The sequence below is a fragment of the Lissotriton helveticus genome, chromosome 9 (assembly GCF_964261635.1).
Source record: "Lissotriton helveticus chromosome 9, aLisHel1.1, whole genome shotgun sequence".
Classification (NCBI taxonomy): domain Eukaryota; kingdom Metazoa; phylum Chordata; class Amphibia; order Caudata; family Salamandridae; genus Lissotriton; species Lissotriton helveticus.
Window position 1 is genome coordinate 581,724,754 of NC_136070.1, and position 24,340 is coordinate 581,749,093.

At 49.4% G+C, this 24,340-nt stretch overlaps 1 protein-coding gene across 1 annotated transcript in view; it reads right to left on the bottom strand.

Moving 5' to 3' along the window:
* Positions 1-24,340, bottom strand: part of LOC144783220 (ADP-ribose glycohydrolase MACROD1-like) — a 1,309,783-nt gene that overhangs the window by 40,814 nt on the left and 1,244,629 nt on the right. The window contains exon 7 of the mRNA XM_078662310.1: positions 1,239-1,320. Coding sequence (XP_078518436.1) covers positions 1,239-1,320 — 82 coding nt within the window. The remainder of the gene's footprint in view (positions 1-1,238; positions 1,321-24,340) is intronic.

Sequence of the window (24,340 nt, forward strand, 5' to 3'; positions counted from 1 at the left end):
AGACTTAATGGGCCATGAGTCTCATCACTGTTATACGCATTGCCCACACAGATTTGATGGAACTTGAATCCCTTCTATCTCTTATATCACGTGGTGACATGGTAAGGAAAGACTCAATAGGTGATAGATCCCTTCTAACTATGTTATATACCTGGTGTGGACACAATTTATGGAAATAGACCTTGAGTCCCTTCTAGTTCCACAACAACACAGGGTGGCATTGTGTGGACATACACAATGTGCCATTAATCTCTTCTATCTCTGTTAGTCACATGGTCTGACCAGACTTGATGGACCTTGAGTTATACTAAATGATGGAAACAGACTTGGTGGATCAACCATTTCTAATATACCAAATTGTGGGAACACGCCTGATGGACCATATGTTGCATCTACCCTATACCATGTGTTCGGGTCAGACTTCATGAACCAAGACTATCTTCTACCTCTGTTACACCATGTGACGGGAAAGGTAGAACAGGTTCCATGGTTGTATGATGTTACAACTTTCTTTTTAGATCGCGGTACATCACAACGCAAGTCGTTACCACGACTTGCGCTGTAGGGTGCTGGATTTAGGATTAGTAAGATTTACTATTCCAACTCCAGCCTACATACAGTAGGGAAGGTGTTGGAATAGTAAATCTACTATTCCTTAGTCTAGAGCGCCCTCCAGCGCAAGTCGTGGTAACGACTTGCGTTGTAAAAGACGCGTGGTAATGGCAGCGCGGTGTTTTGACCGCGTTGTCATGGATGTTCCCCGGTTCCATGAGTCTTTTTTTTTTTATGAACTATGGTAGAGGCAGGCTCGATGGCTCAAAATAATTTTTTATCTGGTACACTATGTCGTGGGGGCAGACATGATAGGCTACAGGATCAATCTATATCCATTATTACTTGTGGTGGCCACAGACTTCATGGACTTTGAATTAATTTGATCTCTATTTTACCATGTGTTGGGGAGGACTTGAAAAATATGACTTCCTTCTGTCTCAGATATCTTTCGTGGTGGGGATAGACTCTGTGGACCACGCGTTTCTTTTATCTTTGTTATATCATCTGGTAGGAACAGGCTTTATAGAATGCAAGTCACTCCTACCTTTTACACTGTGGAGGGAGAGACTCGACTGAAAAAGATTCCTTTCACATCATAGTAGGGTCAGGATTCACAGTGAACATAGTTTTAGAATGGAAACCTTAGGGCACCAGCAAAACTTGAGGTGAGGAGTTGCACGTACCTGTTGGGAAATAATCGGCCATTTTCTGAAGGTAGATCTCTTCATCCTTCTCCAAGAAAACGCAGATGATGATGCGGTCCACCTGTAACTCACAGCAGAAGAATGAAAGGTCACAGCAAGAACCATAGAGCTTCTACCCCATGGCATACCCTAAGCATAGGGACATGTAGGGCCAAAGTTTAGTTTTCTGAAAGGAGAAGCATCTACTTCTAAAGTTGAGTTGGGGTAAAGAGAAACAGAAACATGGGGATCAGGAAGCATGTCAAATAAATGGGGATGATATAAACTTTGTTTTCTGTTTCAATTTTTGAATTGGCATTTTAGACAACAAATTTGTTCAGTTAGTTCTACGTTTGCACAACCATTTGAATCTAACAGTGTCTTATTACAGCTTTGAGAGTATTGAATGGCACACTCAACACTTGTTTGGTTCACCAAACATAAGCTACTTTCCTCCACAACAGAACACTATTAGCCATTACTTCTGCGTGGAGGTATCACATTCCCCAAAATAAAACAGTGTGACAAACAACAGCGATTAATCCCTATGAATGCAGTAAATCATTGGAGGTGTACATCAGCAATAAGAACAACATATTACATTCTAGCTGCACAGGCTGGAACACATCTTCTTGCCTGTAATTTTATCCAAGCCACTTTGGCAGTAACCCAACAATTTAGATGAGTTAGCTACGGTGCAACAATGTTTCAGCATGAGCTTTGCAATTCATAGCATCCTGTAAGAATAGGAGCCTAGTTGATGAATATACCGGCCGCGGCCCGTGCAGGTAAGAGCGGTGGGGCCGGGTGAGGGGGGATTTCGACAGACGATGATGAGGGGAAATTAAATAAATAATTAATTTTCCCTCGTCATCATCCATCGAAACCTACGTCTCACCATTTTTCACAGGAATAAGACCAAGGATGCCTTCTTGCGACCTATTCAAGTTCCACCCCAGTCCATTTATCTAGCAAATCAGTTATCTTCTTGCAAAAGTCCTGAACCATTGTTCACTCGAAAACGAGGTGAAAGAATGAAGTTCATACTGCCCTGGGCTGCTCTGATATGCTAAGGTCAGTTTAATGGAGTCTCGCCAGGGTAACATACTTGGATAAAAGTTACCACAGATGTAAATCATGAGGAACATGCACATAAACTTGGAATATCAAAAGTGCAGAGAGAAACTAAATCGAAGACTGAATTCCTTTATTGGGTCAAGGAACTCTGGGTGAACTAGAATACCCTTTCAAAATATGGCAGAGGATATTTTATTCCTTATAACATGCTCACACCACTTCTTTTCTAAAAAAAACCCTTGATCTCTTGCTTCTTCGTATGAGCAAGGAGTGTTGCAAATATGTGGAAAAACACAGAATTGGTTCACAAATATAAACACACCGATGTATAGTGAATTGTGAATAATATTGTTTGCTAGTCATCCTTGGGTACCAGAGTACTTCACTTGAGGCAGCTCACTACTCTGCACTCACTACTCTGCACTCACTACTCACTACTCTGCACTCACTACTCTGCACTCACTACTCTGCACTCACTACTCACTACTCTGCACTCACTACTCACTACTCTGCACTCACTACTCACTACTTTGCACTCACTACTCACTACTCTGCACTCACTACTCTGCACTCACTACTCTGCACTCACTACTCTGCACTCACTACTATGCACTCACTACTATGCACTCACTACTCTGCACTCACTACTCTGCACTCACTACTCTGCACTCACAACTCACTACTCTGCACTCACTCACTACTATGCACTCACTACTCTGCACTCACTACTCACTACTCTGCACTCACTACTCTGCACTCACTACTCACTACTTTGCACTCACTACTCTGCACTCACTACTCTGCACTCACTACTCACTACTTTGCACTCACTACTCACTACTCTGCACTCACTACTCACTACTCTGCACTCACTACTCACTACTTTGCACTCACTACTTTGCAATCACTACTCACTACTTTGCAATCACTACTCACTACTCTGCACTCACTACTTTGCACTCACTACTCACTACTCTGCACTCACTACTCACTACTCTGCACTCACTACTCACTACTTTGCAGTCACTACTTTGCAATCACTACTCACTACTTTGCAATCACTACTCACTACTCTGCACTCACTACTTTGCACTCACTACTCACTACTCTGCACTCACTACTCTGCACTCACTACTCACTACTCTGCACTCACTACTCTGCACTCACTACTCTGCACTCACTACTCTGCACTCACTACTCTGCACTCACTACTCACTACTTTGCACTCACTACTCTGCACTCACTACTCACTACTCACTACTCTGCACTCACTACTCTGCACTCACTACTCTGCACTCACTACTCTGCACTCACTACTCTGCACTCACTACTATGCACTCACTACTTTGCACTCACTACTCACTACTCTGCACTCACTACTCACTACTTTGCACTCACTACTCTGCACTCACTACTCACTACTCTGCACTCACTACTTTGCACTCACTACTCTGCACTCACTACTCTGCACTCACTACTCACTACTATGCACTCACTACTCACTACTCTGCACTCACTACTCACTACTCTGCACTCACTACTCACTGCTCTGCACTCACTACTCTGCACTCACTACTCTGCACTCACTACTCTGCACTCACTACTCACTACTCTGCACTCACTACTCACTACTCTGCACTCACTACTCTGCACTCACTACTCACTACTTTGCACTCACTACTCACTACTTTGCACTCACTACTCACTACTCTGCACTCACTACTCTGCACTCACTACTCACTACTTTGCACTCACTACTCACTACTCTGCACTCACTACTCACTACTCGGCACTCACTACTCAATACTTTGCACTCACTACTTTGCAATCACTACTCACTACTCTGCACTCACTACTCTGCACTCCCTACTCTGCACTCACTACTCTGCACTCACTACTATGCACTCACTACTATGCACTCACTACTCTGCACTCACTACTCTGCACTCACAACTCACTACTCTGCACTCACTCACTACTATGCACTCACTACTCTGCACTCACTACTCACTACTCTGCACTCACTACTCACTACTTTGCACTCACTACTCTGCACTCACTACTCTGCACTCACTACTCTGCACTCACTACTCACTACTTTGCACTCACTACTCACTACTCTGCACTCACTACTCACTACTCTGCACTCACTACTCACTACTTTGCACTCACTACTTTGCTATCACTACTCGCTACTTTGCAATCACTACTCACTACTCTGCACTCACTACTTTGCACTCACTACTCACTACTCTGCACTCACTACTCACTACTCTGCACTCACTACTCACTACTTTGCAGTCACTACTTTGCAATCACTACTCACTACTTTGCAATCACTACTCACTACTCTGCACTCACTACTTTGCACTCACTACTCACTACTCTGCACTCACTACTCTGCACTCACTACTCACTACTCTGCACTCACTACTCTGCACTCACTACTCTGCACTCACTACTCTGCACTCACTACTCTGCACTCACTACTCACTACTTTGCAATCACTACTCACTACTCTGCACTCACTACTTTGCACTCACTACTCACTACTCTGCACTCACTACTCTGCACTCACTACTCACTACTCTGCACTCACTACTCTGCACTCACTACTCTGCACTCACTACTCTGCACTCACTACTCTGCACTCACTACTCACTACTTCGCACTCACTACTCACTACTCTGCACTCACTACTCACTACTCACTACTCTGCACTCACTACGCTGCACTCACTACTCTGCACTCACTACTCTGCACTCACTACTCTGCACTCACTACTCTGCACTCACTACTCTGCACTCACTACTATGCACTCACTACTTTGCACTCACTACTCACTACTCTGCACTCACTACTTTGCACTCACTACTCACTACTTTGCACTCACTACTCTGCACTCACTACTCTGCACTCACTACTTTGCACTCACTACTCACTACTCTGCACTCACTACTCTGCACTCACTACTCACTACTATGTACTCACTACTCTGCACTCACTACTCACTACTCTGCACTCACTACTCACTACTCTGCACTCACTACTCTGCACTCACTACTCTGCACTCACTACTCTGCACTCACTACTCACTACTTTGCACTCACTACTCACTACTCTGCACTCACTACTCTGCACTCACTACTCACTACTTTGCACTCACTACTCACTACTTTGCACTCACTACTCACTACTCTGCACTCACTACTCTGCACTCACTACTATGCACTCACTACTCACTACTTTGCACTCACTACTCACTACTCTGCACTCACTACTCACTACTCTGCACTCACTACTCACTACTTTGCACTCACTACTTTGCAATCACTACTCACTACTTTGCAATCACTACTCACTACTCTGCACTCACTACTTTGCACTCACTACTCACTACTCTGCACTCACTACTCACTACTCTGCACTCACTACTCTGCACTCACTACTCTGCACTCACTACTCTGCACTCACTACTCTGCACTCACTACTATGCACTCACTACTCTGCACTCACTACTCACTACTCTGCACTCACTACTCACTACTCTGCACTCACTACTCTGCACTCACTACTCTGCACTCACTACTCACTACTCTGCACTCACTACTCTGCACTCACTACTCACTACTTTGCACTCACTACTCACTACTCTGCACTCACTACTCTGCACTCACTACTCTGCAATCACTACTCACTACTTTGCACTCACTACTCACTACTCTGCACTCACTACTCACTACTCTGCACTCACTACTCACTACTTTGCACTCACTACTTTGCAATCACTACTCACTACTTTGCAATCACTACTCACTACTCTGCACTCACTACTTTGCACTCACTACTCTGCACTCACTACTCACTACTCTGCACTCACTACTCTGCACTCACTACTCTGCACTCACTACTCTGCACTCACTACTCACTACTTTGCACTCACTACTCACTACTCTGCACTCACTACTCACTACTCTGCACTCACTACTCACTACTCTGCAGTCACTACTCTGCACTCACTACTCTGCACTCACTACTATGCACTCACTACTTTGCACTCACTACTCACTACTCTGCACTCACTACTTTGCACTCACTACTCACTACTTTGCACTCACTACTCTGCACTCACTACTCACTACTCTGCACTCACTACTTTGCACTCACTACTCACTACTCTGCACTCACTACTCACTACTCTGCACTCACTACTCACTACTCTGCACTCACTACTCACTACTCACTACTCTGCACTCACTACTCACTACTCTGCACTCCCTATAGTGTGCTGTCTCTCTGTAGTGTGCTGTCTCCCTATAGTGTGCTGTCTCCCTATAGTGTGCTGTCTACCTGTAGTGTGCTGTCTACCTATAGTGTGCTGTCTCCCTGTAGTGTGCTGTCTCCCTATAGTGTGCTGTCTCCCTATAGTGTGCTGTCTACCTGTAGTGTGCTGTCTACCTATAGTGTGCTGTCTCCCTATAGTGTGCTGTCTCCCTATAGTGTGCTGTCTCCCTGTAGTGTGCTGTCTCCCTGTAGTGTGCTGTCTCCCGATAGTGTGCTGTCTCCCTATAGTGTGCTGTCTCCTCTCCTAGAGTGTAGTCAGTCTTCCGTGCCCAAGTTTAAGTGAATGTTGGCCACTTGAGTCAATGCCTTGCCATCCTAATGCACATAAGTGTCTCCCTAATTGAACATGTCAGTGTCTCATCTCCATTCTGTCCGTTTCCAATGTCATTAAACTGCAAATGTATTTTTAGTTTTGATTCTGCTGTACGCGAACCACCAGACAATGGAAGTAGTATCTATATGCAAAATATGCTACACAGATGAGGGAAAAGGATAAGATTGCATGATATATGTCCAACAACAGTGCAGTGGTTAATCTGCCTTCTGGTGAGACAGCACAATTGTGTCCCCTATTTATCAAATTCACTTAGCGTCTTGCATGCTTTATTCGTAAAAATTAAAAATAAAAAAAATAAATAAAACAAGTTCTTTTAATCCTGAACACGGAGCTCGGTGTTAAGTCTAAGACATTAAATACTCTCTTAGATGCTAAAAGAAAGAAGGTATGTTTGCATACCAGTGACGTACGGCAGAAAACATTTAGACCAATTAGATATACATTGCTGCATGAGACAAATATCATGCCTAAAAGAAACCAAGAGGGGAATGCTGAAATGAGGTCTGCTGCTGGCACGGAGGAGGACGCTACTGCGCGCGCACTCCGAAAAACGAAACCTATGGTGGGGGCGGGACTTCCGTTTTGTGAAGCCCGCGCCCACGGAGTGCCTGGAGGAGCAGTGGTGACGCGGGGCTCCCATGCCCGAGGGAGAGCCCCGCGGTCGGAGGCTGCACAAGTGCGGAGTGCCGGTGAGCGGGGAAGGGGGGGATGCCTGTATGTGTGCGTGTGTGTGTGTGTCTGTGTGTGCGACGGCGGAGGGGTGGGGGGGATGTCTCTCCGTGCGTGTATGTGTGCTTGTGTATGTGTGTGCGCATGCGTGCAGGGGGAGGTGTGCCTGGGTATGTTTGCGCTTCCCAGGAGACAGCCACGGCGAGCGCGTTCGCGTGCGCGTGGCCTGCGCCCATCGCCTTTTGCAAAATGCGCGCGGCCAGGTGCTGTCTCCTGGGAAGCAGAGTCAGTAACAAAAGATCTCCTGGCGGACACAGCGCTAACGCGCTGTTAAACGCCAGGAGACCTAAAAAGCAAACATACGGCCACAACTGGCGTGCTCTCCTAATTACTGTTCATCTCATGAAAACAGTTAAGATGAGCTAAAAAGGACATCCTTAAAAGAGCCTTTTCCAATAGTTAGCTAATGCAGAGAGTGTAGTATGGGAGCAGAGGGAGAAACAGATGGGAGGTTGCATACAAGCCTGGCTGCAGTTTTCTGCACCACCTGTAATTTAAAAAGCAAGGTCTCATTTGCACCTAAAAGTAGAGCATTTCCACAGTGAAGACAACTTGTAATTAAGACTTGAACTAGGGTTTTCCGAGAGGTTGGGGGGAGCCAAGAAAATACTTTTTTCAATAATAACATGGTGGCAAAACAGGTTCCACATGGGGTTGAGGCATTTTCTTTTATGGACAGAGAGGTGTCTAGCTTAACACCAAGATTTTCAACTACTTGCTTTGGGGGTGGGACAAGTCCTAGTTCAGGTCACCACCAATTCGTCCTCCACAGGTGCCGGGCTTTCCCAAAGAGAAGTATTTCAGTCTTTTCTCCATTTAGTTGCAGGCAGTTGTTGGACATCCAAGAAGGAGTAGTTTCTGTCCTGTAACTCCAGTTCTGTAGTAGGGGTATCTCTGTTATAGTCATAATCTAGTGAATAGTCCCGCCCATGTGCGTGGACCCCGGAGCAATCAAAAATAATCTCTTACAGTGTCAAAAAATGCAGAAATGCATAGACACTTAAGAGAGAATTTAAAGACAGATAATGCAGCCAAAAAGGCTACACTGTCCAGTACTTCAACTAGAAATTCCACCACAAAATCCACAAAACAGCAAAGCCTGTACAGATTTCCCTTGCTTAACAGCAAAATCCCTCAGGAATGATAGAGAGAAGAACCTGGACAGACAAGCCCCATAGGCTGCCATTATGTGGCTTAAATAGGATACTGTGCCTTTAAGGAACCTTCCAGAACCTTCTCCCAGTATCCCAGAATGCATAGCAGGTCCAACTTAGTTTCAGTTCTTTTTGAAGGCGTAAAAAACGCCAGACCTGTAGCATTATGTACCTGAACAAATCTCCACCGGGGAGGCGGGAGGGCGCTTATGACTATAACAGAGATACCCCTACTACAGAACTGGAGTTACAGGACAGAAACTACTCCTTCTGTAGTAGGGGATCTCTGTGTATAGTCATAATCTAGTGAATAGAATGGCAAGCCCATCCCCACATCAAGCGGCGGTGGAGAGTATGAAATTACGCCACTATTGTGCGAACAAATTCTGCAGGGAAGCCTGCCCAACCTGAGCGTCTGCCCTGGCATCAGTGTCCAGGCAGTAATGCTTAGCAAAGGTATGGACCGACTTCCAAGTGGCCGCCTTGCAGATCTCTGCAAAGGGAACATTACGAAGCATAGCTGTCGTGGCAGCTTTGCCTCTGGTGGAATGAGCCTTAGGTTTACCCCCTAAGGTCTTATTAGCTTTGCAGTAACACAATTGTATGCAGGACACAATCCACCTCGAGATGGACTGTTTAGAGGTAGCGAGACCTGTCCTGACTGAGCCATAATTAATGAACAATTGGTCTGACCTACGAATATCTTTAGTCCTATCAAGATAAAACTTCAGCACCCTCCTCACATCCAGGGAATGTAAAGACCTTTCCGCTGGAGATGACGGATTCTGAAAGAATGTAGGCAAAGTGATAGTCTGATTGACATGAAAATCAGAAACAACCTTGGGAAGAAACTTAGGGTGAGTACGCATAACAACCTTAGCAGCATGAAACACAGTATAAGGTTCTCGACAACACAACGCCTGAATCTCACTCACCCTGCGGGCCGATGTAATGGCCACGAGGAACGCCGCCTTCCAGGACAGGTGCTGCAACGAAGCCTTATGAATAGGTTCAAAAGGCTCCTTCATCAATCTGGACAGCACCACATTCAAGTCCCACGAAGGCGAAGGAAGCCTGACAGGAGGGAACACTTTCTTCAAGCCTTCCAAAAAATCTTTGATCACAGGGATCTGGAAGAAGGAAGTCTGTGAAGGGCCTTTCCTGTAGGCAGTCAAAGCAGCCAGATGAACCTTAATGGAATGGACATTAAGGCCCGACTGCGCCAGATGTAGTAGATATGGAAGGATGACATCTTCCTTGCATGTCGTAGGGTTAAAGTTCTTAGACTTGCACCAGATGCAAAACCTCTTCCACTTGTAAGCATAAGAAGTCCTAGTGGAAGGTCGTTTAGCCTCCTTCAGAATGTCCATACAATCCTCTGGGAGATTCAGATGGCCATATTGCACTATTTCAGGAGCCATGCCGCCAAACTCAAAGACGAGAGGTTGGGGTGCACCATCCGCCCCCCGAACTTCGTGAGAAGGTCCGGCCTGCACGGCAGCTTCATGTGAGGAAGGAGAGACCGGTGAAGCAGGTCCGTTAACCACCACTGTCTGGGCCATTCTGGGGCAATCAGAATCATTCTCGCCCTGGATTGGGACAGCTTGATGAGAACCGCCGGAATCAGGGGAATTGGTGGAAAAGCGTACAGAAAGCTGTTCGACCAGTTGATCCATAACGCGTTCCCCAGCGTCCCCGGCTGGTAGTACCTGGAGGCGAAGCCTCGGCATTTTCTGTTTTCGGCGGTGGCGAACAGATCTACGTCTGGAGTCCCCCACCTTGCGAAGACTTCTCCCAGAACTTCGTCGCTTATGACCCATTCGTGGTTTTCCTGAATGAGTCTGCTCAGTTCGTCTGCCTGAACATTCTGCACACCTGGCAGATGGGTGGCCGTTATCGACAGTCCTCGAGCCAGAAGCCAGTGCCAGATCGCCTGCGCCTCCTGCGACAGAGTGCGCGATCTCGAGCCCCCCTGCTTGTTGAGGTAATACATCGTTGTCGTGTTGTCTGTCTGAACAAGCAGAGAGTTGGTCTGAAAGGACGGGTGAAAAGCCTTCAGTGCCAAGTGCACAGCCCTGAGTTCCAGGAAATTGATGTGGTACGTGGCCTCCGTCTGGGACCACGTCCCTTGAATCTGCAGGTCTCCGGAGTGTGCTCCCCAGCCCTGGAGAGAAGCATCCGTCACGATAGTCTGTGTGGGAATGTCCTTGTGGAAGGGAACCCCTCTGAGGAGATTCTCCTTCGAGCACCACCACTTCAGAGACTGAAGAGCATGTAGAGACAGTCGTATCTTGTCATCCCAAGATCCTCTCCTCTGGTCCCATTGATCCTCCAAGCACTCCTGCAGCGGTCTCATGTGCAGCCGCGCATGTGGCGTCAGGAAGATACACGAGGCCATCGATCCCAGCAGAGAAGACACCGTCCTCACTGTCATGGATGGAGTAGACATGAGAGTCTGAGCCTTCCGAAGGAGTGATAAACGTCGCTCCTCCGAAGGAGACACACTTGCTGACAGCGTGTTGATGGAGGCTCCCAAGTACTGGATGCACTGGACCGGAGTCGGGACAGACTTGGACATGTTGATGTGCAACCCCAGCTTGTTCAAGGGAACGCACGTCTTCTGGAAGTGTGCTTGAGCTTCCGAGAAGGAGGAGGCCTTGATCAACCAATCGTCCAGGTACGGGTAGACAAACACCTTGTACTTCCGCAGGTGTGCCGCTACCACTGCCATGCATTTCGAGAATGTCCTGGGTGCAGACTTCAGCCCGAAGGGCAGCACCGTGTACTGATAGTGATTGGTGCCGACTTGAAAGCGCAGAAACTTCCTGTGTTTGCATGCAATGGGCACGTGGAAGTATGCGTCCTGTAGATCTATGGCACACATCCAATCTCCTCGTTGCAGCTGAGGGTAGATCTGATGCAACGACAGCATGCGAAACTTTTCTCTGCGAATCCATTTGTTTGCCTGTCGCAAATCCAGAATGGGCCTGAACTCGTTCTTGTCCTTCATGCGGACAAGAAAGAACCGAGAGTAAAGACCTCTTCCCCGTTGAGACAGAGGTACGTCTTCTATCGCCCTTTTCCTTAGCAGAATGTCTGCCTCCGCCTGAAGCTCGCGCAGTTGATACTGCGAGCTGACGGGAGGAATCGATGGAGGAGGGCTGGTGAAACGCAGACTGTATCCATTGCAAACAATATTCAGCACCCACTTGTCCTGAGTAATTTTTCTCCACTCTGCCAGAAAAAATTGAACGCTTCCCCCCACCGGAGCGGGTAACGGACGAGGGGGAAGTAACCGCTCAGGGTCGAGACCCGGCCGGGCCCTTAGACACGGTAGAGGACTGCTGTCCACCTCTACCCCTCTGACGCTTCTGGAAGGGGCGTCTGTATTGCTGCTGCTGTTGCTGCTGCTGATGTTGTCCGGTGGACTGCCCCCTTCCACGTTGGAACTGGCGGTAGGGTTTCTATTCCTTGGGCTTCTCCAAGCCCACCGCCGTCAGTGTCTCCGCCTCGGCCTTCATCCTGGCCATCTCGTCATCCGCGTGTTTTCCGAAGAGGGTATCTCCGGAAAACGGAAGATTCGCCACACGTTGTTGTGCTTCTGGCTTAAGAGACGTCAACCGGAGCCAAGCATGGCGCCTCTGGTTAATCCCGTGGCAGTATCCGTGCGCAGACAGCAAGGAGATATCCGCCGCGGCGCTAATGGCCTGGTTAGAGACCAGCATCCCCTCCTGGACGATCTCCATGAAGTCCTCTTTGCGGTCTCGAGGAACGAGGTCCGCAAACTGCTCCATTGAGTCCCACAGTGCACGGTCGTATCGTCCCAACAACGCTGAGTCACTGGCAGCCTTCATTGACGAGGAGGATGTACCACACGCTTTTCGCCCAGCAGAGTCGATCCAGCGGCTCTCCTTGTCCGGAGGCACCGTGGATGCAGGGGAGGTGGCATGAAGCTTCCGGGCCGCCGTCACAATGACCGAATCCGGAGCCGGGTCCTTTCTCAAGAAGGCTGGGTCCGAGTCCGGAGCTCTGTATTTCTTGAGGAGCCTGGAAGGCACAGACTTCACAACCGCCGGCGTCAGGAAAAGCTGTTCAGCCGGCTCGAGGAGCCCCGGCACCAAAGGCAGTAGGGGGCGAGACATGTGTTTCTTGTGTAACGTCTCAAAGATGACAGAAGTCGAAGGCGTAGGCGCTTCCACTTTGATCCCCAACTTCGCCGCTCCGCGCAGGAGAACCTCTTGGAATGTGCCGATATTGTCTATCGGGGACACCCTAGTCTCCGGCGAATCAGACAGCGTGGGCGAGTAAGAACGGGTCCCAGATGAGCGTGACCTGGACCGACGCCTTCTATGGCGATGCCTGGATCTCGCTGAAGATACGCGTCCACTCCTAGACTTGTCCCGTCTCCCCGAGCGAGACCTCGATCTCTTGGGCCTGGGACGGTCCGCCGGCCTCCCCGGTTCCGGAGTCCGAGGCTTCGGCTTCGATTTAGGAGTCTTCTTCGGCGGCGTCGGAAACTTGGGCATCGACACCGCCCGCGGTGGAACCGGGGGTGGGGGAGTCACTGGAAGAGGGGCCTGCGGAGCCAGTCGAGCAGGCAATGGAGGGGGGGTCGGAGCCTTCGGAGGCGGACCCTTTGGTAAAGGAGGCAGTGAAGGAGGCGCTGAAGGCTTCTTCGGGGTATATACCTCGGAATACGCCGTTCCCGGCGAGCCATCATCCTGTCCGGAATGTGGGGAGCCCCCCACAGTCCTGGGCCTGTCTTTTCGACCTCCTGACGCCGAAGATCGGTGCCCAGACGGCGAGCCTGGGTCCCTAGACGTCGAACGGCCCTTCGGCGTCGACCGTCTCTCACTCCTCGACGTCGAACGGTGTCGACGTCTCGACGTCGACCCCGACCAGATGGACGAGCCACGGAATCTCGACAACGGGCGATGGTGCCTCGACGGCGACCTCGACCTCTTCGTACGTCTCGACGTCGACCTCTTGGATCGTCTCGACGTCGACCTCTTGGAACGTTTAGACGTCGATCTCTTTGAATGTCTCGACGTCGACGTCTTCAGCGCCGGAGACTTCTTCTGTCTCGACGGCGGCCTCGACGACGAGGATCCCCTCGACGGCGAACGGCGGTGTCGCCTCGACGGCGAGCGCCGACGCCGGGTCCTCCGATGTCGACCACTCGACGCCGACGACGAGGAGATCGACACCGGCTTCGACGGCGGCCGGAACACGTCCCTCGACGTCGACGGGCGACGTTTTCTCAACCCAGAGCCCTGGGGAGACCGGGAACTGGCCGTGGACCTTCCCCTCGACGTCGTGGTCATCGCAACTGACCCAGACGGATATCTTGGGCGCGGGCTGGACTTCCTGCCCCTGGGGAGCCCCCCCAGAGGCCTCAGCATGGGCAGAAGGAGCCCCTCCTGACCCACCTCGTGCCTTCAATCTTCTTTCTTCAAGTCCCTGAAGTCTGATTTTTCTCCTGTCCTTCAGGGTCCTTCCAGAGAAGCCTCTACAGATCAAACAGTCCTCAGGGATGTGGGAAGAGGGAAGGCAGAGGATACAGACCTCATGGGGGTCTGACTTGGCCTTCTTCCTGGAGCACTCCAGGCATTTGTCAAATAATGCTGGCATTATGGACAATAAAAGAGTGCAGGAACCCAAGAAGAAAGTCACTAAAGTACTTTAAAAGCACCAAAAATCGAATTTAGTGTAAAAACACCAACAAACCCCTTGAAAAGGGAGAGCTCAATGCTCCAGGGTCCTGCTTGCAGGAGCCGGAAAAAAGAACTGAAACTAAGTTGGACCTGCTATGCATTCTGGGATACTGGGAGAAGGTTCTGGAAGGTTCCTTAAAGGCACAGTATCCTATTTAAGCCACATAATGGCAGCCTATGGGGCTTGTCTGTCCAGGTTCTTCTCTCTATCATTCCTGAGGGATTTTGCTGTTAAGCAAGGGAAATCTGTACAGGCTTTGCTGTTTTGTGGATTTTGTGGTGGAATTTCTAGTTGAAGTACTGGACAGTGTAGCCTTTTTGGCTGCATTATCTGTCTTTAAATTCTCTCTTAAGTGTCTATGCATTTCTGCATTTTTTGACACTGTAAGAGATTATTTTTGATTGCTCCGGGGTCCACGCACATGGGCGGGACTATTCACTAGATTATGACTATAACAGAGATACCCCTACTACAGAAGCAATCTTTCTCATACTCTCAGAGAAGCTGCCTTTCACCCCTTCCAGATTGGGGCCAAAGGAGATGACCAATTGCATATCATTGGCATAGGTTTTTGTCTCAAAGCCACATGTCTTGACAACTTGTGCCAAAGGGACAACGTAGATGTTGAAAAATGTGGGTCTTAGTGTGGACCCTTGTGGAACTCCTTTCCCAACCGGCATGGGGCATGATTTAAAGGGCTTCAGAGAGATAGTTTGCGTACGGTCTTTCAAAAAATCGACAAACCATTGGAGTGCTTTGTTGTAGACTCCAGTATTATGCAGCCTGCAAATTAAGATATCATGGGAGAATGTGTTGAAGGCCGCAGTTAAGTCCAAAAGCACGAGTATCATTGGGGTCCCTGCATCCAGGGATAGTCCGACAGTATCAGTGACAGAGACTAGCGCAGTCTATGTACTGTGATACCTTCCAAAGCCTGACCGGGAGTGATCAAGGTGCTATGTTCTCCCCCCAAAGTTGAAAGCCACTTGTGCACAATGCTCTGTAAAAGTTTGCGAAGTAGAGGGAGCAGTGAGATCGGGCAATAATTTGAGAGGCTGTTAGGGTCAGCTCTGGGCTTTTCTAAAATGGGGACGCTTGGGCAGTTTTTCATATGTCAGGGACTGCGTCTATGGAAAGATTAAAAAGGGACGTAATGGCGGTAGCAATTGAACTGGAGAGACTCGACATAATGCTAGGAGAGCACAGGTCCAATGGTGACCCTGATGTGGCTGTTTCTAGGAGGCTCTGGGTCCGCTCTAGCGTGCCAGGGACAAACCTTTAAAGATGAAAGATGGCCTTAGGTGAAGGCAAACTAAAATCAGGAAGAAAGTCAAACTGGCTCTGGGTTGAGGGGAAATTTGCATAGATAATATTTATCTTCTCTTCAAAAAAGTTGGCTAATGAGTCGCATAGCTCTTGTGTAGCCGGGATCACACGTGTGCAGGCGCGTGGTTTGATGAAATCATTGAGTGCTTTGAAGAGAGTTTTTGTGGAATTTCCTGCTTGTTCAATCTTGTTTCTTATAAAGTTTCTTTGGGCCATTTCAATAGTTTTATGATAGTTCTTCAGCAGCAATTGAAATTCTTCTTTATCTCTGTGAGCTTTGGTCCATCCGCAACGCCTTTTCAGCCTTTTGCACTTGTTTTTCTGCAGTTTTAAATTAGCTGAAAACCAGGGCCATTGTTTCTTCTAGAGGCGGCAGTAGCCTGTATGAGAGGGACGATGAGGTCAAGTGTCTGGTAAAAGGAATCATGAAAATTCCCCAGAGCGACCTCCACATTTAAATTGCTGAGATACTCAGATAAAAGGGAAGCCTTAGCAGATGAGATTTGAGAGAGATTTCCACTGTCTCGTATTCTGTTCGATTTTACCAGCTCATTTGTTTTTGGAATTTGAAAATGAATCAAATAGTGGTCTATCCAGAGAAGCGGTAAGGGGGGTTCACACCTAAGCTCGTGGGAATTTGGAAAAATGAAGTCTTGTGTGTGGCCGGCCAAATGAGTAGGCCCCTCCACAACCTGTTTAAGAACTAGCATCTCCATGTCGGCAAAAGAAGGGCCACCTCATTCTTTTGGACATTTTCGCCATGAAAATTGAAATCCCCCAGAAGGAAAAGATTGTTAGATGCTAAGATGTGAGGGGCAATACGCGCCGCTAAGAGATGACTGAAGTTTTTCTTAGCTCCAGAAGGACGATAGACCTTTAAGAAAGTGGTACAGAATACGTTTCAGGCAAGCATTCCTTGATCATTTCTTAGTGTACAGGAAAACCCCTTATAACCGGGCTGATGGCATTGAAAGGACATTTCATCGTTAGTCAGGCACTTTCTCTAGCCAACACCCACTTGATACTCCCACTCCCCGGGCGGGCCCATCAGTTCAGCCCTTCTTTATTCAGAAATAATATTTTGACAGAAGGGTGGAAAAAAATAAAAATGTTAGTGTAATGCCATGGTGTGAGAATGTCAGTTTGTGCTGCACTGGTGATGTTACTGAATGGTGGGCGGGGATGAGAAAACGTGATGATGCTTGAAATACTGGAGAATTTGTGATTGAAGGAGTCAAGCAGTTAATTACTGCAGGATGGAAGATGAAAGTCCTGACAAGAGCTAGGAACGTAGGGCATATTATCAAGGACGGGCGATACATTATCGCCGCTTTTATCGACAGGAAACTGCCGATAAAGCAGCGATAATGGCCTTGGTAATATGCTCTATGAATTCCTATCGAAGCCCATGTTAGATGTGAAGACATCTAACATGGGCTTCGATAGGAATTCATAAAGCATATTATCAAGCCCATTATCGCCGCTTTATCGGCAGTTTCCTGCCGATAAAAGCGCCGATAATGTATCGCCCGTCCTTGATAATATGCCCCATGATGCTGTACTTGAGGGCCCAACATGTAATAACGAGTTCTGTGACCTAGCAGGGTGTCTCCAGATTCTCCTGGGTTCAGGCCTTGCCTCCAGTTTGCGACAACACTTTGAGGTCATACCTGTGGAGAGCGCTTCCCTGCTACCGTAAGGGAAAGACCATCACAAAAAAGCGCATGTTTATATACGCCAAATAAAAAGCCGATGCTCCAGCCGCAGCCCATGCAGGTAAGAGCAGTGGGGTGGTGAAGCCGGGTGGGGGGATTTCGACAGACGACGAGGGAAAATGAATTATTTATTTAATTTTCTATCGTGGTCGCCTGTTGAATCCCCCCACTCCCCATCCTGACTCCACCGCCCCAACGCTCTTACCTGCACGGGCCGTGGCTGTGGAGCACCCAGACCCTCTTTGCAAAAGAAGTTCAGTATTCAGAGAGCTACAGTAGAGTGTTTTGCTACAAAGCCATTTCCCTAGCGTCATACCAGATTTAATAAACAAAGCGACTTCTTGGTGTAAACACATTGTTGTTTCTTATAGAGATGCGGTGGAACACCACAGCTGTTTGTGCCAGCTGTTCCATCCTGTGTTTTTTTATTTTTTTCCCAGAAATTTCCTGTGTTTTCAAGAGTGCTTGGAAACCCCTAATCCTATAGACAAGTCACACTTTGACTTCAGTGCTTCTGGGAACAGGCGAGGTTGCTTAGGGGAAAAGGAGCGCCTTCTCGAAGAGCCTTAATGAACATAAGGGCATATTAGCAAGAACCTCGTTAAAATTTTTGCCATTTTAGCGGCAGGAAACTGACGCTAAAACTGCGATAATGGGCTTGCTAATATGCGTTATAGAATTCCAATAGAAGCCCAGGTTACATGTCCTGCACATCTAACCTGGGCTTCTATTGGAAATCTATAACGTATATTAGCAAGCCCATTATCGCCATTTTAGCGGCAGGAACGGCGATAATTTTAACGAGGTTGTTGCTAATATGCCCCAAAGTGCTCAACCCTCAACATCCTACAAGAGCGTTGCAGGTTGTGGGAGTGGGTATAAGGTTTTTGGGGATACAGTATGGCTCAAGAGAAGTCTACTGATCCCAGGGGCGAGGCTTGGTCAGTAATACTGGGGGAGGGGGTGTGAGCTTCAGATTTTCCAACAATCACGCTGGCATATAATGTTACAATACATTATACAACAAGAAGGGCGCATGAGAGGGACCTACGGGCAGTGGAAAGGGAGAGGAATGAAGATTGACAGGGGTACTAAGTAGGAGAAAAAACGATATTATGTAAATTAACCAACAGTTTTGAAGACTTTCAAAACAGAGATAGGGAGAGTGTGTGTGCTTTTTTCCCTATGTGTATGTAAAAATTGCTGATGAAATCTGACAGACACCTCACCACACCCAACTGAAAGCACCTGTACCCAACTGGTTACCAGAAAATACAATTATTGCAGGAGTGTAACACCCCAAACACCCCCCAGAAGCTACGCCCCTGACGGATCCTCATGTAAAACCTAGGATCCACCCACAAATGGCACTACTTGCCCCCATCTTTAGTGTGTGTTGTGTAAATACACCCTATAACAAGCATTAGCAGGGTTAACACTTCTCGCCTATGGGTGAGCTATTTGCTTTGGCAATCGGGTGGGATGGGCAGCGGCGGCCGGCACAGGTAAAAACAGTGAGGCGGGGCAGGGGGGGATGCCGAAGATGATGGAATAGGTATTATTTATTTATTTAATTATACCTATTCCGTCATCTGATGGCTTCCGTCCGTCCACCCCGCCCTGCACCCGCCTCACCGCATTTACCTGTGCCACCCGCCGCTGGGGGTGGGGAACAGTGGATAATGGCACGGTTAAACAAAAAGCGCTTTGAGGATGTCAGCAATGGCCTCTTCATAGCCCTTTTTAGGTCTCGGACCGTAGGCTGCGCTTGCGCAGTCTCGCTCCGAGATTTAATGTTTTCTAGAGTGGGGCTTGAACCCGCCCCTCTTCTCCATTGGCTGGCTTCCTAAACGGAGGCCAGCCATTGGAGGAGAGGGGCATCACTCCGTTCAAGCCCCGTCTTTTTCGGATTAGGGGGCGTGTTTTTTGCAGTTTTTAAGTCTGTGACATCATTCGTCACTCAACCACAAAAAACACGCCCCCCCTCCCATCCCTTCCTCGTTGCTAATAATCCTGCTCATTTATGTGTCCTTGATACGGGGTGCTTGTATCGGCGCGGCGTTCTTCTCTTTCAGTCTGTATTTTTCTTTTTTCCCTCTTCTTTCCCCTCCCCTCCTCCTTTTTTCTTTCCCAAAGGTTAGTATGACGGGTTAGTTCTAGTGATGTCAATATTCCGGTTCCTTTGTTCTGTTCCGATGTACTACTGGGTGGTGGTTGTGCATAAGATGAGTCTAATTGAATATTGATTTGTGTTAACCGCATCTGTTTTCATACTGATGTATACTGTAGTGACACTCCTCCGCATTGCTGCCCTTTAGCTTTCTTGTAGCCACTGGTTTGCTTTGGGAACCCGGATTCATTTATGCTGTAACCGAGCCTGTTATACTCCTTATCGTAATATCATAAAAATTAACCTTCTTTGTTCCTGTTTGCGGGCCGTCCAGATCCTTCCCCCCCTCCCCTTTTTTGGGCTGTATTGATTGCGCTCCTTTATGATCGATTCTGTATATTTTCCTTCTGGATTTCTTGACTGCTCTATCGTGTCGTGGCCGGCCGGACTGGTTGTAGGCCCATATTTGTATATCCTTTCTGTACAAATAAAGGTTTAAAAAAAAAAAAAACACGCCCCCGAATACGAAAATGGCGCCGCTTTCCTGACGCCATTTCTGCCCGACCGCCGCCGGAAGAAGTCGAGAAGCTGCCGAGTCCTGCGGTGAGTACTCGCTTTTCTTGCCTCTCTTCCCTCATTGTTGCTCCTGAGTCAATGACGTGTACAGAACACACGTGTAATGTCAGCTTGTGGTCCCAGCTAAAATTTCAGATGCGAGCTGTCGATGTCCTCCTAAAAACACACACATGCACTGAATTAGCACAAAGTGCCCTCCTTGCCACCGGGAAAGAAAGACGTTTATAGGATAGGCATGGGTGATGCCATCCTGATTGGAAGTGCCTTTCGAGGACACTTGTGCTATTCTGACAAATGTTAGTTTCCAAATGATCGCCAATGCCCCTTTCGCCCCTCCCCCCGCACTAGTTTTACGAGCACAAAACAGCTGCCCTTCTATTTGACGCAATGAATGCAGTTTCTTCTATCGCTTGCAATAGAACCCGATACATTTGATTTATGGGATGTCTTGTCATTTAACTCTGGAAAAAAAGGTACACATTCAGACGGACTGTCTGCAAAGTTTGCCAGTAAAAGTACATTCTGTTCTAGCGCCGAGTACAATCAGCAGCTCGCTGTGATCCGAATTCCCAGTTTAAACACGCAGTCCTACCACCCTATCGAGGCAGACTCCCACGCGACAGCCCACCACAGTGATGAAAAGTTACTTACAGCGTCCGCGGAGGGGCGACCCGGGGCGGCTCCCGGCGCCTGCTCATGCCTTCCGTGAGCTGCGTCCGAAGCCTGCAAAAATCCCTCTAGGCTGCCTCGTGTCTCTGTCCGAGGGTTAGTGAATTACAAGCTGCCCCAGCCAATGATGATCTCACGAGCATATTGTTTGCTTAATGGATTGACCCTTTCAGTGCTGGCTTATGTATAATCCATCAGGGCGATATGTTTTAAGCAACGATTGCACCCGCCGTGGCGCGGAAGGCGGCGATGATGGTAAATATTAAATGCTGATTGTGGGTGTGGTGAGCTTCCAGGATGTTGAAAGGTGCACCCTCGGGAGGGGGCAATGTTTAGCATCCCTCCTCCTAGTGGCATTCTCATGCCATCGCCTATCAAACATCTTCGTCACCAGAGAAATCCGCCCACTCTAGACTCTCTTTTGAAAGTGTTTACAAAACAGAACTCAAGTTATATGGATGTCCCAATGCATGAATGTGTGTTTCGCCATACACACGTCATGCAAAGGTTAGCACGTATAATGGCAGAATTTAGGATCAAGGTGTAGGCAATTAACCCCTCTCCCTCGAGTATTCATCAGATGAGGTGCATCTTAGTCAGTCCTTGTCGGTAAGTGGTGACAGACATGCAGCAGTAGACTGATCAGAATCCTGGCTGACAGCTTTTCCTCCAACACTGCTGCATCCAGCATCACACACCACCCCAATGAGTGGCACTGAAGGCCATTTCTGCCTTTTACCACAATTCATTAACAACCTGGCCACTGACATGGACACAAATACACATGTACACATGCGTACACACATACAATCTCTGAAGGTTGCACACACACAAACACATGCTAGTTCGCGCTACATAAAACTATAAAAAATAAGAATGCATCCCTGTTACAAACTGTTGTTTTGGTAAATCAGAGTTTCTCCTTTAAGCTCCTCTGTTCCCCTCACCCGACACATCAACACACAACTGTCCCACCCCCTTTCCCCCCACTGATCCTCCATCTACTTCTGCTGCACCCTCTGACACTCCAAGCAACCTGACACACATGTTCGACAAATATTCACTAGACTGACTTTAATTGCACCCACCCTAACCAGCAAACACACAGTAACAAAACTCGATGATGCACACCTGAGCCAGATGGCATCAGCCCCAACTCAAGACCGTCGGCCACTGTACCCCCTGTGGACACAACCCTCTATTCCAATGTAGACCCTACTCAGCTCAAACAGTCTACATTTCCAGTCTCTTCCCTCATTGTGCCCGTGTTCTTGTGCTTGCTTTCCGGCCCCCCCTCGCTGTGCTTGCTCCCCTGCTCCCTCGTTCATTGTGCTTGCTGTCCTGCCCCCTCGTTCGTTGTGCTTGCTGTCCTGCCCCTGCCCCCTCGTTCGTTGTGCTCGCTGTCCTGCCCCTGCCCCTCGTTCGTTGTGCTTGCTGTCCTGCCCCGCCCCCTCGTTTGTTGTGCTTGCTGTCCTGCCCCCTCGTTCGTTGTGCTTGCTGTCCTGCCCCCTCGTTCGTTGTGCTTGCTCTCTTGCCCCCCTCGTTCGTTGTGCTTGCTCTCTTGCCCCCCTCGTTCGTTGTGCTTGATCTCCTGCCTACCCCTCGTTCGTTGTGCTTGCTGTCCTGCCCCCTCGTTCGTTGTGCTTGCTGTCCTGCCCCCCTCATTCGTTGAGCTTGCTCTCCTGCCCCCCCTCACTGGTTGTGCTTGCTCTCCTGCCCCCCCCCTAGCTGGTTGTGCTTGCTCTCCTGCCCCCCCCCTCGCTGGTTGTGCTTGCTCTCCTGCTCCCCCCTCACTGGTTGTACTTGCTCTCCTGCCCCCCCCCCTCGCTGGTTGTGCTTGCTCTCCTGCTCCCCCCCCTCGTTGGTTGTGCTTGCTCTCCTGCTCCCCCCCTCGTTGCTTGTGCTTGCTCTCCTGCTCCTCCCCTCGTTGGTTGTGCTTGCTCTCCTGCCCCCCTCGTTGCGTGTGCTTGCTGTCCTGCCCCCCTCGTTGCTTGTGCTTGCTGTCCTGCCCCCTCGTTGCTTGTGCTTGCTGTCCTGCCCCCTCGTTGCTTGTGCTTGCTCTCCTGCCCCCCCTCGCTGGTTGTGCTTGCTCTCCTGCCCCCCTCGCTGGTTGTGCTTGCTCTCCTGCCACCCCCCCTCGCTGGTTGTGCTTGCTCTCCTGCCCCTGCCCCCTCGTTGGTTGTACTTGCTGTCCTGCCCCCTGGTTGGTTGTGCTTGCTCTCCTGCCCCCCTTCGTTGCTTGTGCTTGCTGTCCTGCCCCCTCGTTGCTTGTGCTTGCTCTCCTGCCCCCCTAGTTGCTTGTGCTTGCTGTCCTGCCCCCCTCGTTGCTTGTGCTTGCTGTCCTGCCCCCTCGTTGCTTGTGCTTGCTGTCCTGCCCCCTCGTTGCTTGTGCTTGTTCTCCTGCCCCCCCCTCGTTGGTTATGCTTGCTCTCCTGCCCCCCCTCCCTCATTGTGCTTGCTCTCCTGCCCAACCCCTCCTCGCTGGTTGTGCTAGCTCTCCTGCCCCTGCCCCCTCGTTCGTTGTGCTAGCTGTCCTGCCCCCTCCTTGGTTGTGCTTGCTGTCCTGCCCCCCTCGTTGCTTGAGCTTGCTCTCCTGCCCCACTCGTTGCTTGTGCTTGCTGTCCTGCCCCCCTCATTGCTTGTGCTTGCTGTCCTGCCCCCTCGTTGCTTGTGCTTGCTGTCCTACCCCCTCGTTGCTTGTGCTTGCTCTCCTGCCCCCTTGTTGCTTGTGCTTGCTCTCCTGCCCCCCCCCCCCTCTCTGGTTGTGCTTGCTCTCCTGCCCTCCCCCTCGCTGGTCGTGCTTGCTCTCCTGCCCCTGCCCTCTCGTTGCTTGTGCTTGTTCTCCTGCCCCCTCGTTGCTTGTGCTTGCTGTCCTGCCCCTGCCCCCTCGTTCGTTGTACTTGCTCTCCTGCCCCTGCCCCCTCGTTCGTTGTGCTTGCTGTCCTGCCCCCCTCGTTCGTTGTGCTTACTGTCCTGCCCCTGCCCCCTCGTTCGTTGTGCTTGCTATCCTGCCCCTACCCCTTCGTTTGTTGTGCTTGCTGTCCTGCCCCGCCCCCTCGTTTGTTGTGCTTGCTGTCCCGCCCCTGCCCCCTCGTTCGTTGTGCTTGCTCTCTTGCTCCCTCGTTCGTTGTGCTTGCTCTCCTGCCTACCCCTCGTTTGTTGTGCTTGCTGTCCTGCCCCCTCGTTCGTTGTGCTTGCTGTCCTGCCCCCCCTCGTTCGTTGTGCTTGCTCTCCTGCCCCCCCTCACTGGTTGTGCTTGCTCTCCGGACCCCCCTCGCTGGTTGTGCTTGCTCTCCTGCCCCCCTTCGCTGGTTGTGCTTGTTCTCCTGCCCCCCCCCGTAGGTTGTGCT